Here is a 14,467-nt window from a genome sequence, read left to right on the forward strand (position 1 = left end):
AAAAATTAATATTAATTTGAGCCTCACAGCTGGGTTAGTAAGGAGAAAGAAATGGAAAAAAGTGTTTGATCATACAGCTGGAGTTTTAAGTTCTCATACATCGATCTGATTAGTTCTTTTTGAACATTTGTGCAATATAAACATTGTGTACAACTGGCACCAATAAAATCTCATGATGTGGATACTATATTGGAACAGATAATAGCCATAACAAAATATTGTAAACTGATATTCATACGGTTTTCAAAACTATTAGATGCTTCAGTCAGTCAATAAACTGCATACAAGCTAAGATATCTACTGAAGGTGTTTCACGTGGGTGCAGGTTGGAAAGCAGAGTTGTAGCACAAGCTCAGGGTGAGCACAGCCTCCTGTTGATGCTTCCCAGGGAGTGGTAAGCACAGTCTAAATTTCCAGTGGGAGGATTACTCTCTGAGAATTTAGGAAACCTAATTTCTTGTGTGTCCACATCACAACTGTTATGCACGTTTCATGCAAGAGAAGCTGAGGGGAAGTCATTTGACTGAAATTCCAAATGGTGAAAGGAGATAAAGGAACTGTTTTAGGAGTGCTTATTTCTCCCTGGTTATCAGGGAAGCCTGGCTGACCTTCATATATAGTCATCTGACTTCCCCCTTAATGTAGAAAGAGTTTGACTTACATCTTTTCTCCATACACGTTGGATGTCATACAGAATAATTGGAAGCTTGTCGTTGGGCATTAAGAAAAATTTACTAACAAGGGTAATAAAGTGGTAGAAATCAATGGCCTAGGGAAGTTTTTGAACATGTCTGTTGAAGTTGCTAGCAAATGCTTCTAGTCATCATCATCAGACAGATTTAGGTGAGCTTTTCAGGAAGGAGCAAAAATGTGTCCCAGTTCAAGAATAGAGTAAATTCTGTGCAGGAATGGGAATAGTGATTTCTAGTGGTGCATGAAGATCTAGAAAGTATTACTTACTGCAGTATGCTTAGTAAACCTAGGCCAGGTGTGAAACAAAGTTTTTTGGTGTTTGCTGTATACCAAGTCATTGGACAAACAAATCGGGGAGTGAAGGATATAATTGGGCATAGTTGCTTTTTGTTTATATAGCTGCCATTATAGTCTTACCACAGGGTTGAGGTATGGTTAAAATTTGGAACCAGTGTAGGTCTTCAGACCAATTTTTCTGGCATCTTTTCAAGATTCTGAATATAAACTTACGACAGGTGATTAATGTCTAGCTGTGGAAAGCGAAGTAAAAAAGATCAGCAAGTGAGATGCAAGAACAATCGAAGAAAAAGCAGATTTATTCTAGTATGCTTGTCAGTATGTTGCATCTTCTGATGTGTTACAATACATACAATTCAAAACCTTTGCATGAGATTGCTTAACTTGAAAAACTAAGTTTTATTTATTGTAAATTGTGGGAGTAGAATGAAAGGAAGTGTCAATATTCCTTTGCAACTTAATGAGTGCTGACAAAAAGCAAGCATGGGTTAAATAAATTATTAATGACAAAGTAGAGCTTTGTGCGTCATCTTTGTTGTGCCCCTGTAGTTATGGGAGAATAAAGAATGGCAATGGATACAAGCTTGTTTGTCAAAACCAAGTTGAATTATTTTACTCCAGCTTCTTAGAAATCAAGTCTATCTATCGGCAATTCCTGACTTAATTTTTTTTATATGAAAAATCGTATGTTGACCACTGCCCCTCAGAAGAGGGCTTCAGGTGTGGAAATAGCTGGATAGCCATATTTTGCTTGTCAGATTCTGAGACTTTTACAACATTTAGAACATCCTGTGCTTTATGTTTTGGCTGGGATTATCCTGCTACAAAACATAAAGAGAAATACAAGTACAGCATAATTTTTGTGGGTGCTAAACTGGATATGAAAAAGGCTTTTTATTAAAAAAGACCTTTAGTCCAACCCGCCTTCTCCCAAAAAGAAAATTCTTACCTGTTTTTCATTATAAGTTTTGTTAGCATGATGAAATAACTCAAATGGTTATATTTTTTTTAATGTGAATTACATTAATACAGACTTACTTTCTCCTCCTGTTGTCATTTCAGGAATGCATAAACCTCAAAACCTTACTTTAACCAGTCCCACTTGTCTGTATGGTGTTAGAGTAGCCAATAAAGAGACTGAAATAATGATGCCAGTGCAGTCATTCCGAGTTTCATTTAAATATCTGCAATTTATTAAAGGAAAGAGGACAGTAGTTGAAAGTTGGGCTCAAGTATGAATAAATACTGGCAGTCTCTGGGATAGGAAACAATTCATGTTGCAGAGTGGTTAGTTTTGTAGTGGGAGTCTAGAAGAACACAGAACCTGGCTGCATGAAGAGGGTGGGCAAACAGAAGTTAATGCCTTTTTAGTTAAAACCACAATGTTGTTGTAGCAGCTTCTTAGACTTTCTATCAGATTTTTATGAATGGCTTTGTTCTTTATGATAGTGTGTATGAATGTCAGACCAGGAACATTGCCTGTATGAGGATGTCATGGGAAGCTGAAGCGGTATGAGGGATGAGGCTGAGAGGTGTCGTTCACATTTCACAAAGAAGTGGGTGCAGGCAAATAGTGGAGGATTACATTTGTTCCCGTAAGAAACTTGCACTACTACTTAGTTGTCTCTAGTAGATAGAGAGAAGGAAGTTGATACTTCTAGAGAAGAGCAGACACTTTCTTTTACTAGTCTCTTCCCTCACCATTCTGTTTTCTTCCTCAGCCTGATAGAGAAGTTTGTGCTCTGGCTTCTCTATGGCAATATAGGGATGAAAATTATAAACAACTTTCATTCTAGTAATTAGTTGAGACAGGAATTACACAGAAATAAACTTTAGTAACTCTTACCAGATGCAGTGTAGGCCATAAAGTTCAGAGAACTTGCATGACCTAGTATGCGCATGGAAATCATGATGGAAAAAGACATACAGGTTGGTAGATGAGGCTAATTTTCATGTAGAGAAAAACAATCAGAAAACAGATAAAAATCTCATTTGTTGCAGTCTGCTTAGAAGCTGGAGATGCATTTCTGAAAGGAAATTACGCATTTTGCAACAGAATGAGACAGTGAAGATGATAGTGACAGAATAGCAATAGGATACTGGGGAGGTGAGAGAGAAGCAATGGAAAAGGTTGAAAACATATAGATATTATCAGCCATCTTAAGTTTGTTAAAATGCTGCAACACCAAGGCAACATTAAGAGAATCTCCCTAATATGTTGCCTGGATTTTACAGATGTGGAATACTGCTAAAGACAGGGAATTCTGATTAGGTCCTGACTGCAGAATTTTTCCAGTAGATGGTTACAGATAGAAACTTAAATAGCGAGATCTTGCTTCTGTTTATAATTCAATTTTATTGGGGTGTGTAAACTTGCTAGTTTACAATGTTTGTAGAATCTGAGGCTTTTTTTTTCCTGCTTGCATTGTCTGATTGTATAACTCCATGGAACAGCACAGTGGTTAAAGGGAAGAAGAACTACTATGAACAACATTGGAACGTGCTGATGTCTTTTCTTTCAAGAGCTGGGCAAATAATTTGGTGTTAAGTATCCATCTAGTACTTATCCAGTGGCTGTGGATTCTATTTTGAATATTCCTTCAGCTCACATCAAAAGGAAAATAGAATTGTCATTGTGTTTAGTTTTGACTATAAGAACTAATATTTTTTCCCTCCTATATTTATGATTGGGAAATCTCTAATTTTTGTATGGCACATACAAATTGGTTCAGGTGCTATAAAAATCCTTATTTTTTAATATATGCCTATTAAAATTCTAAGTTCTGGGAATTCCCCTAGTCTGCTTAGTTCTTTAGAAACATGTCTGCCTTCTGCCCCTTTTAACATACCTATCTTTGGAACCATAATCAAATTCACCCTTTGTGGCTTGAGTAGTGGGAAGAAAGAGAGAGATATTATGTACTTACATAACAGTAAGCTGTTATGCTGAGACAAGGACAGCGATGCATTGCAGAACTAGCTTATGAATCTGTTACTCTTAAAAGTATGGATTTGGAGAGTTTGATTAAAACAGGGAAATCCTGTTCTCAGTACAAGTTATCCAGGCTTTCTCAAATGTAAATGCTTTTCTGGTGTTTTGGAAATATAGGTAAATGTTAGGATGTTAGGGTCGCAATGTTGTTCTGTATTTCTTACGTAATAGAAATGCTCTCATTCCCCACCCCCACCCCCTTCCTTATACCAGTTTGGATTATTATTCAGAGTTATTTATGGGTTTGGGGTGTTTTGTTGTGTGTATGGTGTTTCTTTGGGTTTTTTAAAGATTCATAATTAGTGTAAAAGTAAGCTTTCTCTTTGCCACCATCTATTGTTACCTATGGCTTTGCCTGAAATGAGATGTTTTCTCTCTTCTAAAAAGTGACTGTGTTGATGTAAAGTCTTCCAAAACTTCTCTTGGAACTTCAATTTCTTTACAGTTCATGGAATCTCACTGCAGTTTTACAGACTAATTTTGCATTTGTGTGCAAATCATTGCATCTTCACATCGATTGTTGGAGGATTTGTAACAAGGTTTTAAATTAAAAAAAAAAAAAAAAGTGGTTGCTTATAGATAATCCTCCCAAATTGACTTTTGTTTAAGAAAACTGTTGTTTTCTGTTCCCAATGTTTTGCTCTGTGTTCCAACTTTTAGTGAAAAGAGACCTTTTTTTTTCCTGTGGCAATTTAATCTCTGAATTTTGTGGGGTTTTTGTTTTTTCCCTAAGTTTGGGGATTTCAAACATTAAGGATTTGTGTGCAGGGGTTTTCTTCTCCTTTGCCCTCCTTCCTTGCTCGCCTCTTCATTAGTTTTTGTGTTTATTGTGGGCTTCTCTAATGTTTCCGATTTTCCACTGTCTTGGCCTCTCCAGAACTCCTGAATTGTCATCTTCCAGCAGCTCTCCCAGCTCTTCTGTTTGGTGGTTTTCTTTTTAGTTGCCCTCACTTACTCCCAAAGCTGGGACATCACCTAAGTGGGAATTCCTACACTTTCACTTATTGCACGCAAACTGAAGTCAGTACAAATTATGTTGTTGATTGCCGAGTACATATGAAGATATCAAACTTTAAATTGTAAAACTACTGGGAGTTGTGTAAAAGTTAATTGGAGTAACAGTGGTAGTAATGCTCAATGTCCTTCTTGTTTCTTGATTTCTTAAGCTTCCGTGTAAAACTTCCAAGGCTTCTTACATCTTATGCTTGAATATAGATCTAAAAGAGAAGACAGTAACCAATGAAACAGCAGCTTCTTAACTTATCTTCATTTCTATACTATGTTTACAGAGCAAGAGCTTATTCTGTTTGATCCAAACTGCATAACACTGAATATGCAGCCTTGATAGATGCACGTATGTGTGCATATAACTATATTTTTGGTTATAAAAGTGTAGCAAGGTTTTTTCTTTGTTTTAATCCAAGTCTTGTGTGTTACAGTCCTTTGTTTGCATTTACTCTTTATGTCTAGTGTCACCTGGTTAGATTTCTGTAGCAATGTAATACTTTCTTTTATGTTGGAATTTTCTCTTGTTTAAAGTGGTAGGTTCCAGCCTGTTTACCATTTGCTTTGTTATTAAGTGACTATACCATGGGGAATGTCTGGGTTCAAAGTTAATCTCTGGAAGTCTGAATTACCGGAAGGGAATTACTATGTAAGCATGTCCTTGTTAGTTTAAAAGTAAAATTAATGTTATGTCTGTTTGCTTAGCTATACAAATTAACAGAAGCAACTGTTTCTTTTATTTTATAGTGGCATTTATTTTCAACTGGATTGGATTTTGTTTATCCTTCTGTATAACAAACACCATAGCTGGAAGGTATGGTGCAATCTGTGGATTCGGTCTCTCCCTGATCAAATGGATTCTGATTGTACGGGTATGTTTCTTGATGCACACTGTACAGACTCTGTAGAACCAAACAATAACAATTTATTCAAGGATGTATAATAATGGAGTTTAAAAACGAGTATATTAAATTCCAGTGCTTAACAGAGGGCCTAGAATTTTCCTAACTTCCACTTCAGTAGAGAATTTATTTGCTGTATATTCATGTATGCTTACTAATGATGAAGGTTAATCTATTTTTATCTGACATAGCATTTCGTATTCATGTTTCCACTAAAATAAATGCAGAATGACTCATTCTTTGCACAAGTATATAAAAGCCTGTAGAGGAAGTGGAGCTGGTATTCTAGTTACTGGTAGTATGGTGTCCTATATGAAAGATCTATACTGAGTCAAGTAAAAATTGAGTATGAAGTGAGTCACATTTTTACTGTCTTAGATACTCAATTTCTTTATGTTTTCACTGCAAGACTAATACTTTTCAAAGATATGTTAGCCAAAGGGAAGTTACTTAGCTGACTAAGTGGATGCTAGGTGAAATGTAATGATTCTTTCTGAACTTGAATTCTACCTGTCCGTGAGACACAACATTTAAAATCTCATCCTGTTTAATGAAGAAAGAGGTCTTGGATAACTTAGTTACCTTTTATGCCCTCAAACTCTGCTTTATTTATTTATTTTTTCCTGTGTGGGTGCACTAGTAATTTGATTTAGTCTTAGCATGGTAGTACAAGGATTGTAGAGAAAAGAGGTTGCATGGTCCTTCCTGGACATGTCCTGTATACTCCTTAGAGCTGAGTGATTTTCTTTCTTCCTTTTTTTTTTTTTGTTCTTTTTTTGGGTTGTGTTCTTGGGTTTAGGGGGCCAGGGCATGCTTTGGGTTTTGGGGTGGGTTTGTTGTGTTTTGTTTTTTTTTTTCCCCAGGGCAGCGGAATGGTACTGGACTAGATGTGATTCTGGTGTATTTAGTTGGAATTCAGGGTTTGGAATGAAATTTATCTTAAGGGAGCAAGAAGACTATGCTTTTGTTGGGGATATTTTCAGCTTCCATTGAGACACACTGAACAGAGGGAAGAACTTGCTTATTGTGTCAGTTTTATTATTCCTGTGTGCTTGAAAATGTTCTTGTAACACACACAAAAATCCATATGTGCTAAACTTCCTTGAAGAATTACTGTAGTCTAGACTATATTTAAATTCTTGTATTTAATCGGTTTCTCATTCTAAAATATGAGAGCTGATCAATTCCGAGACTTCAGGGGTGAGGTTTTTTTCATAGTGAGGACTGTCATCATCCTGTGTTGTCTGTCTGTCTGGAGACAACAGCAGAAAGCTCATAAGGTGTATGTCAACAATTTTTGTTTATGGTGACACACAAGCACTCGGGAGTGCACAAAACTCTTCTGTTCCTTTGTTTCAAGCTCCTCCGAAGGTTTGTGCTGCCCTCTGCGCTCAGCCTTAGTAGTACAAAACTTTACTAAACAGTCCAAGTTCCCATGTACTTTCTCTGTATCAGTTTTTACAGGTGGCCCGGGGCAGGGGGGGACGAGGACAAAAGCACAGTTTTGCTGTTGGAGAAATCCTGAAGCCTTGGCCACTTCTGCCTAAAGAAAGTGTGAGAGTAATGCACACAGGCCATTATTTAAATACTGGTTTTAGTAGATCTTCTTTCCAATTAAATGAAACTGTAACTTTTTTTAAAAAAGTGTATTGATATATATGTTTAGAGAATTGAAAACACTGACCATCAAGTGAGATAGGATTAATAATATTGTCAGCTTCCTGGGAACTGAGTATTCATTTGATATTTTAATGAAGTGTCAAAATGTTTATTCAGCCCAGTCATAGAAATGCTAGTATTTATGTAATGATAATGTAAGTAAAAATTCTTTAGTTCAGCTTAGCAATTCTCAGTATTTTTTTCTTGAATTACCCATAGAAGTGAATACAGTACAGGATTAGACCTTTAAGGAATTCACATGGCCTGGCTTTATTCTGAAGAAAACGTGTATCTCTGTGCACAGTTACTTGAAGAAAAAAGTAACAATTATATCTAGAGTTCTTTAAATGTCTTGGAGTTTTATCTGGTTGTGTATATGGTCCAGTATCTTCTTTTTCAGAGTAAACTGAAATACATGCCTGAATTATGTGATTTCTTGGTTGATACTACTGAAATGTCCTAGAAATGGCAAATGGGAAGCACTGTGGCAGGGTGCAGTAAACATACCGCATGACAGTAGGATGGGAAGTGGACGAAAAGTGTGCAGAGCTACTAAATAAGTTACTTTATTCTTTCTGGTCACTTTTCACACATCCCCTCTTCCTACTTCTTATGTGAGTTTTGGAGACATTTGGTTAGTCTTTTTATCAGTGAAGCATGCAGTCTGGAGTCTGGTAAAGGCACAGATACCTGTCTCCATTACCATCACACCCTGCCCTCCAGCTGCCTTCCACATCACAGGGAGGACAAAACTGTCTACCATGGTCACTAACAGGAGCAGTTGAAATGCCACTTCAAGGTTCATTTAGTTGCGTTCAGCTCACTGCTGGGAACTGAATGCTGGTTTGAAAATAAAAAGACTTTAATGAGTTGGGGGGTCTTTATGGGCCTGGTATTCTTGGCAGCGATTAACAGTAGGGGGTATACAGAAGGTCAAAAGCTCTTCTTTTGAGGGGTCAGCAGAACATCCCTGTCTGATAAGATTAAACTAATGTGGCTTTTCGTGTTAATATCTAAAGCAGCAGGCTGCTGTAGTGTGTTTGGGATGGCAGGCATTGGGGGGGGGGGGGGAAAGAAAAGCGACAAGTGGTGATTCATTATAATAGAAAATGTCAGATGACTCTGGCAAGTAATAGCAGCTTTATATATATAAATACACATTTTTTGAGGTTTTAAAATAACTTTGCCACAGACCAATCAACATTGGAATTTAGTTGTATATTAAACTGCTTCACAAATACCAGTTTCACATTTTTAGTTGTATATGTTACTTATATTTAAATTTGCTTTTTCCTCTGTGCTTTCTGAATTTGCATAGTACATTAAATGTTTCTTAGTCATATGTCTTACTGCAGCTAAGCCTTGTGTATGAAATTCAGTTTTCAGAGTATTTTACTGGATATTTCAATGGACAGTACTGGCTTTGGTGGATATTTCTTGTACTTGGTAAGTGGCAATTGGAAATATTTCTGTTTTGATGTGGAAGTTCTTAAAGATGAATCATGACATTGTAAGTAACAGTTCTGTAACATGTTTAGCTATGTGTTTTTCTTTAACTGCTGATAGTTGTGTGTGTTGTTTTTATTTCCATAGTATTCATGAGGTTATTGGTTGCCATAGTGGTGTTACTGTGTGAACTGCGGACTAGTAAATAACTTTCAGCTCAAAAAAAATTTGTTCTACATATGTAATTATGTACCAATCTGAGACTTGTAATTTGTGCTATTTAAGCTGCTTCTACTGATCTAGGGGTGCAGAACTGTGTAATTAAATTTCAGCTTTATGTAGAGAACATATTTAAGCATAATATCTAGTACTGACGTATATAAACCTGTATGTCAGCTATTAAATTTTAAGAAATGTGACTGATCCTAGGAAGGTGGAGTCTGCCATCTTGTACATAGTTCATGAAATGTCCTTTTCTGGTGCTTTGAAATGCATACTGCATCAGTAGTTTCTCAGTCAGACAAGAGAATAGTTTCATGCTCTCTGATCACAGTGCTCCCATGATGTCAGCTTTCTCTTAAAGAGATCTGTCTGCCCTGGTTCAGAGTCTTATACACATCAGATTCTGCTCTTCTGTCTGTTCTTAATTAGGATATACCAAACCCCAACCACTATACCTTTTTTCCTACTGTGGATTTTGTAATTTGAATATGGAATCTGATTTTCTTTTACAGAAGTGAATGTTGCTATGCATTTTATTTTCTAGCTCTGGAAGCATCATAAACTGTGACTGGTTCAGTAGGTGGCACTCTTCCCTTTGAGTCAATTGACTCAAATGGCTAACAGCAAATGTTAGAATGAAATGTTGAATAAATAAAAAAAAAAAAACAAAACAACAAAACCCAACACTGAGATCCTGATTGTGACTCTCTCTCTCACAAGAAATGCCAGGAATCTTGAACGATTTTACATAAAACTTTCTCTGTCTGCATTTTAGTAAAGTTCAAGGGCATTCATTAGACTTCTTAATACTCAGCTTGCTCTACTGTTGTGCACTTGGTTCCTCGAGATATATAGGAACTGCAGATGCTTAACACATCACAGCATCAGTCCCTCAAATGCTTTCATATTCTGTTTGAGGCGATTGTATTTAGTTAGGAAGTGAAATGACTCTTTACAGGTACAAACGTCTCCAGATAAATCTTTAATTAAAACAAAGCCTTGTGGTGCCTGAGATTGAAGTTTGATACTTTATCCAGTTGCATGAAAACAGTGTGTTCTTCCCCTAACATTTTCCTGCACCATATCTATGAAAAAGTGGTGCGTTTGTAGTTCCTCTTCTTACTAGTCTTTTGCAGCACTTGTTCAGAAGGTAGCTCACTTAGATTTGGGAAAGTCTTATTTTCAGTCTTAACTGTTTGAAGATTTTTTTTTTTCCTTTAACTCACGAAGTTTATAATATGGCTTGGAATAAAAGGCACTGTGAGGCATGCAGTATGCATCCAGCAGTCAAGTATTCCCTTGTCTTATGAATGTTTTGCCTGAAATATGCCAACAATGGTTTTAAACTGTTAAAGTAAATATATGGAGATTGCTAGAACACCATAGAAGGATTTAACCCAACAGAGCTACTTAGCAGGATATGGAGTAGTACTGTCAAGTCACGGAGCACTGCCAAACAGATCTGTACTTCATTGTTACAAATAACTTTCCCAATTAGAGCACATGAAGTAGCATGTCCTGTGTTTCTTCAGAAGTGAATGAACTGAGTTGGCTTCTTTCTTTTGCGTAGTCTTTTGATATACTTGAGCCCACCTGTTGCCATCTTCTCCTCTCTTCTGGTGTTCACCTATCTGTTTCTGCTCCCTTCCCTTCTTTCAACATCTGGAAAAATATCATGCCTTATGGAAAAGTGGTCTGCTTCCAAGAGGCTGTCATATACAGTGAACAAATTGGGGAGAGATAATTCTAATTTATAAATTTAAAGGTTAGATGATGTTTCTTTTTGGGGAACACAGTGGAAAGTGGAGTGTTGGTGTTCGTTGTTCGGGGGTTTTTTTTTGTGTCCCTAAACAGAAATATAAAATATGGGTTGAACTTAGACTGATTTTTCCAATGTGTAATGCAGAAAACATGCTTTCAAGGACCTTAAGAGCTGCCTGCTTGCTTTTTCAGCTGCTTTTCAGCTGAACATGGGACTATCTCTGGTAATGTCTGGGTAGCAGCTTTTGTAGTACACTTTTGATCCAGACCTTACTGCTTTCTTCTCCATGTAGAATTAACCATGATCACAGAAATGTGTCTGGTTTAGGTCAGGGTTCCACTGGTTAGCAGACCGTTCTCTGTTTTGGGTTTTTTTGTATGTGTGTCCTAATGAGGCTTTGGTTTAAAAAAGCAAAAATAAAGTTAACGACAATAATAAAAACCCCAAACCAACCCACAAGCAAAAAGCATTTAGAGAAGAAATGATCATAGGAAAAAGTCAGGGTCTCTGCCAGGACAGCAGGAAGAAAAAGTGCATCCCTTAGGAAAATACCAGTGTAACCAAAGAGATTGTTGATTAGGATGTAAGAGAAAAGAATGTAATCTGTTGCTAAACTTGTTAAGCCTCAGTTTAGATTTTTATTTGAAACTTTGGAATCTTAATACTTACATATATATATACAAACATAAACATGTATCTTCAAGGTACCTGTGTGTTCATTCAGTGAGAATTGCTCTCCAGGCTCATGTTTCTCTCCATGGGATGAGGAATTCAGATTTGGACCCCCCAACTCTTTGGGCAGATTGTTTTATTTCTGTTGGGTTCTCCCTGATCCAACAGATTAATTGATTCATCTGTTGAAGTTTCCTTACTCCACTTACTGAAGTGGAGGAAAATGGGCAAAAAAGCTGTGTACATTATGCAGCAATGTGTTTTTCTGTGTTTGTTCATATGTCCAGTGAATCTCTGAATTGGTAAAATGATGTTGACATCATGTTAATGATTTCCATTGTTGCAGCTAGAATTTCTGTATGGCTATTCTGTATACCTTGTTCCTCTAACCAGAGTTGAAATATTCTTTCAAATGCAGTTAAATTTAAATATTTAAAAATAATTTGAAATGTGGAATTGACCGAAAAAATGTAGCCATAACACATGTTGAGTAATTCGCTTTGGATCGATTGTTGTTCTTCCTCCTCTTGGACAGGTGTGTTTTCCTGGATGGTTAAATCTCAAGCCATAATCTAGTATAATTTCTTAGTGGCTTGTTGCTAGAGCAGTCTGTACTGTCTGTCTTTGCTCCCCCCCCTCTACCTCTTTGACATGCAGTATGTTTATCTTGCACGTTTCTAAAGGCACATTTTATAGTTCAGTTAGTCTTCTAACACACTAACAACTTATTTTAAAAATTCTTGGAAAGAATGTGCAGCATGTATTTTTTTTCCTCTTTAAGTATTTTCATGCAGTCTTTTTAGCAGTTGATACTTGAACCAAGAATGAGTATAAAATTTCTGAAAAGCCTTCCATAACGCTGTCTCCTTATATCACAAGCAGGAGACTCGCTTGTTGAATTGTGAGTGATGTGTAAGGACCTCACTTTACTTTGTATAATCTATATTTTTTAAAATTATTTTTAAAATAATAATGTGGGACAGCTTGTAATTAGGTTGATATACTTAATTTTGTGCATTTTCTACACTTTCAGGACTCCTCCTGTTCTTTCGAGGCTTTGTTAATTATCTTAAAGTCAGAAATATGTCTGAAAGCATGGCAGCTGCTCACAGAACAAGATTTTTTTTCTTGTACTGAAGGTAAGCAATTTTTAGTGATAAGATTTTCTCTCCCAGGAAAATGGAGAAGAATTAAATACTTACATTAGAAATAATTGATCAAACTTCTGTCACAAAACAGAAGTTGCATGGTTTTTGAACATGTGTCACGGACATGGTGTGTGTTCTACATGGACTTAGAAATATCTGAAGTCTCTTGAAATCATGACGTTTGAAAGTAAATAATACATCCTCGTTGCCTCTAGTTCTCCTTGGAACTAATGTTTAGTAACAAAAAAGAAGAACAACCTGTTGGTTTTCCTGAGCAAGAAACAGTATCTACTGCCTGTCAGGATACTGTCCTTTGTGTTGGAAAACTGGCATTAGTAGCCAACCTGTTGTCAGCCCGTTAGGAAGCACTAATCTGCCTGCATATTAAATCTGATTGACATGCGTCTGAACACGCAAACAATAGATGAGTATTGTCTCTCTTTACATAACTGGATTAAGAGAGTCATGTACAAGTATGATTATTGTGTATGCAACAATGTGCTTTATATATCCTTCAGGTAGCTGACTAATCAGTCTGGCACATACTCACTTTTTTTTTCCCCCCCTTTAATACTTTTTATCCATTGGGTGGTTCCACTGGATTTCACTGTGTAACTTAAACCAGGGGTCTCTGTTTTTGTGTGCAACTTTTTTACTTAAATTGCATGATGAGGTAAATTTAAGCCTAGAAATAAGTACTGTAGTATTTTCATTGCAGTTTACTTAAAACGCTTAAATAGTGTGTTTTGAGTGAGAAGCTATGTTTGATGTATAAAGCAGGTTTTCATAACTTTTCTCCAAGATTGGTCACAGGATCAATATGAAGTAACCAGCAACACATTATTGAAGCCAGTAAAAAACCCGAGACAGCGTTTGCCTAGAAAAAAAAAGATTCCCTTTATATAAGACAGTGATACACAATTAAAAACAGCTAATGATAAATATCTATGCTATACTATATAGTTCTTGATCACAGAAGAAATCTGTTAGCTTAATGTTTCTTTTTAATGTGCCACTTTGTCAAAATTATGTGGTAAGTTAAAGTTAAATAAGGCATATATTGCCTTTTAGTAAGCAACCTAATTTAGCAATTACATGGCAGCATTTCCTTTATACAATAGTTACATATTGCTACTTTTCTTACTAATATAACCTCCAGAATACCAAAATGTGTAGAGATGAGACTGAAAATACCGGTTAGCTTTCAGTACAATAAAGTGCAAAAAATACTATTTCAGAAATAATTGTTATGACTAATTGGTATTTGAAAGCTGTAGCTTGAAGAGAATAACGAAAGCGTAGGATAATGTGGTCTGGGATTCTTTGCTCTCCTGCTGTTAGAATTCTGCCTTGGGACAAAACACTGTTTAATTCAGCGTTATCTAAAGTTTATGAGTTGTCCAATCTGCGTTCAGTGTCTTTGAGTTTTTCCTTTACCTGTAAGCATCACTGAGATGTGTGGGCTGATAAGGCTTGTGGAGTGTTTAGAGAGCTGGACACACAATTATTTTTTGTTTGAAGCATCTTAAGTATTGAAATAAGTTCAAATTAATTGCTGTCATACTTAACTGTCCTTGCTCTTGCATAGACAGGTAACTTCCTCTATAGTGACTGTCAGTTTTAATAAATAACAGATATTACCTCTACAGTTACAAAATATTCTAAGATG

At 36.3% G+C, this 14,467-nt stretch overlaps 1 protein-coding gene across 2 annotated transcripts in view; it reads left to right on the forward strand.

Annotated features, from left to right (window-relative positions):
* The window catches only part of NDFIP2 (Nedd4 family interacting protein 2), a 47,434-nt gene that overhangs the window by 30,976 nt on the left and 1,991 nt on the right, over positions 1–14,467 (forward strand). For both annotated transcript variants that reach the window (XM_080374602.1, XM_080374603.1), the window contains 3 exons: positions 5,735–5,859; positions 8,928–8,994; positions 12,684–12,789. In XM_080374602.1, coding sequence (XP_080230728.1) covers positions 5,735–5,859; positions 8,928–8,994; positions 12,684–12,787 — 296 coding nt within the window. In that variant the 3' untranslated portion in view covers positions 12,788–12,789. The remainder of the gene's footprint in view (positions 1–5,734; positions 5,860–8,927; positions 8,995–12,683; positions 12,790–14,467) is intronic.

The sequence above is a fragment of the Falco punctatus genome (genome assembly GCF_963210335.1).
Source record: "Falco punctatus genome assembly, chromosome: 2".
In the NCBI taxonomy this organism is placed as follows: domain Eukaryota; kingdom Metazoa; phylum Chordata; class Aves; order Falconiformes; family Falconidae; genus Falco; species Falco punctatus.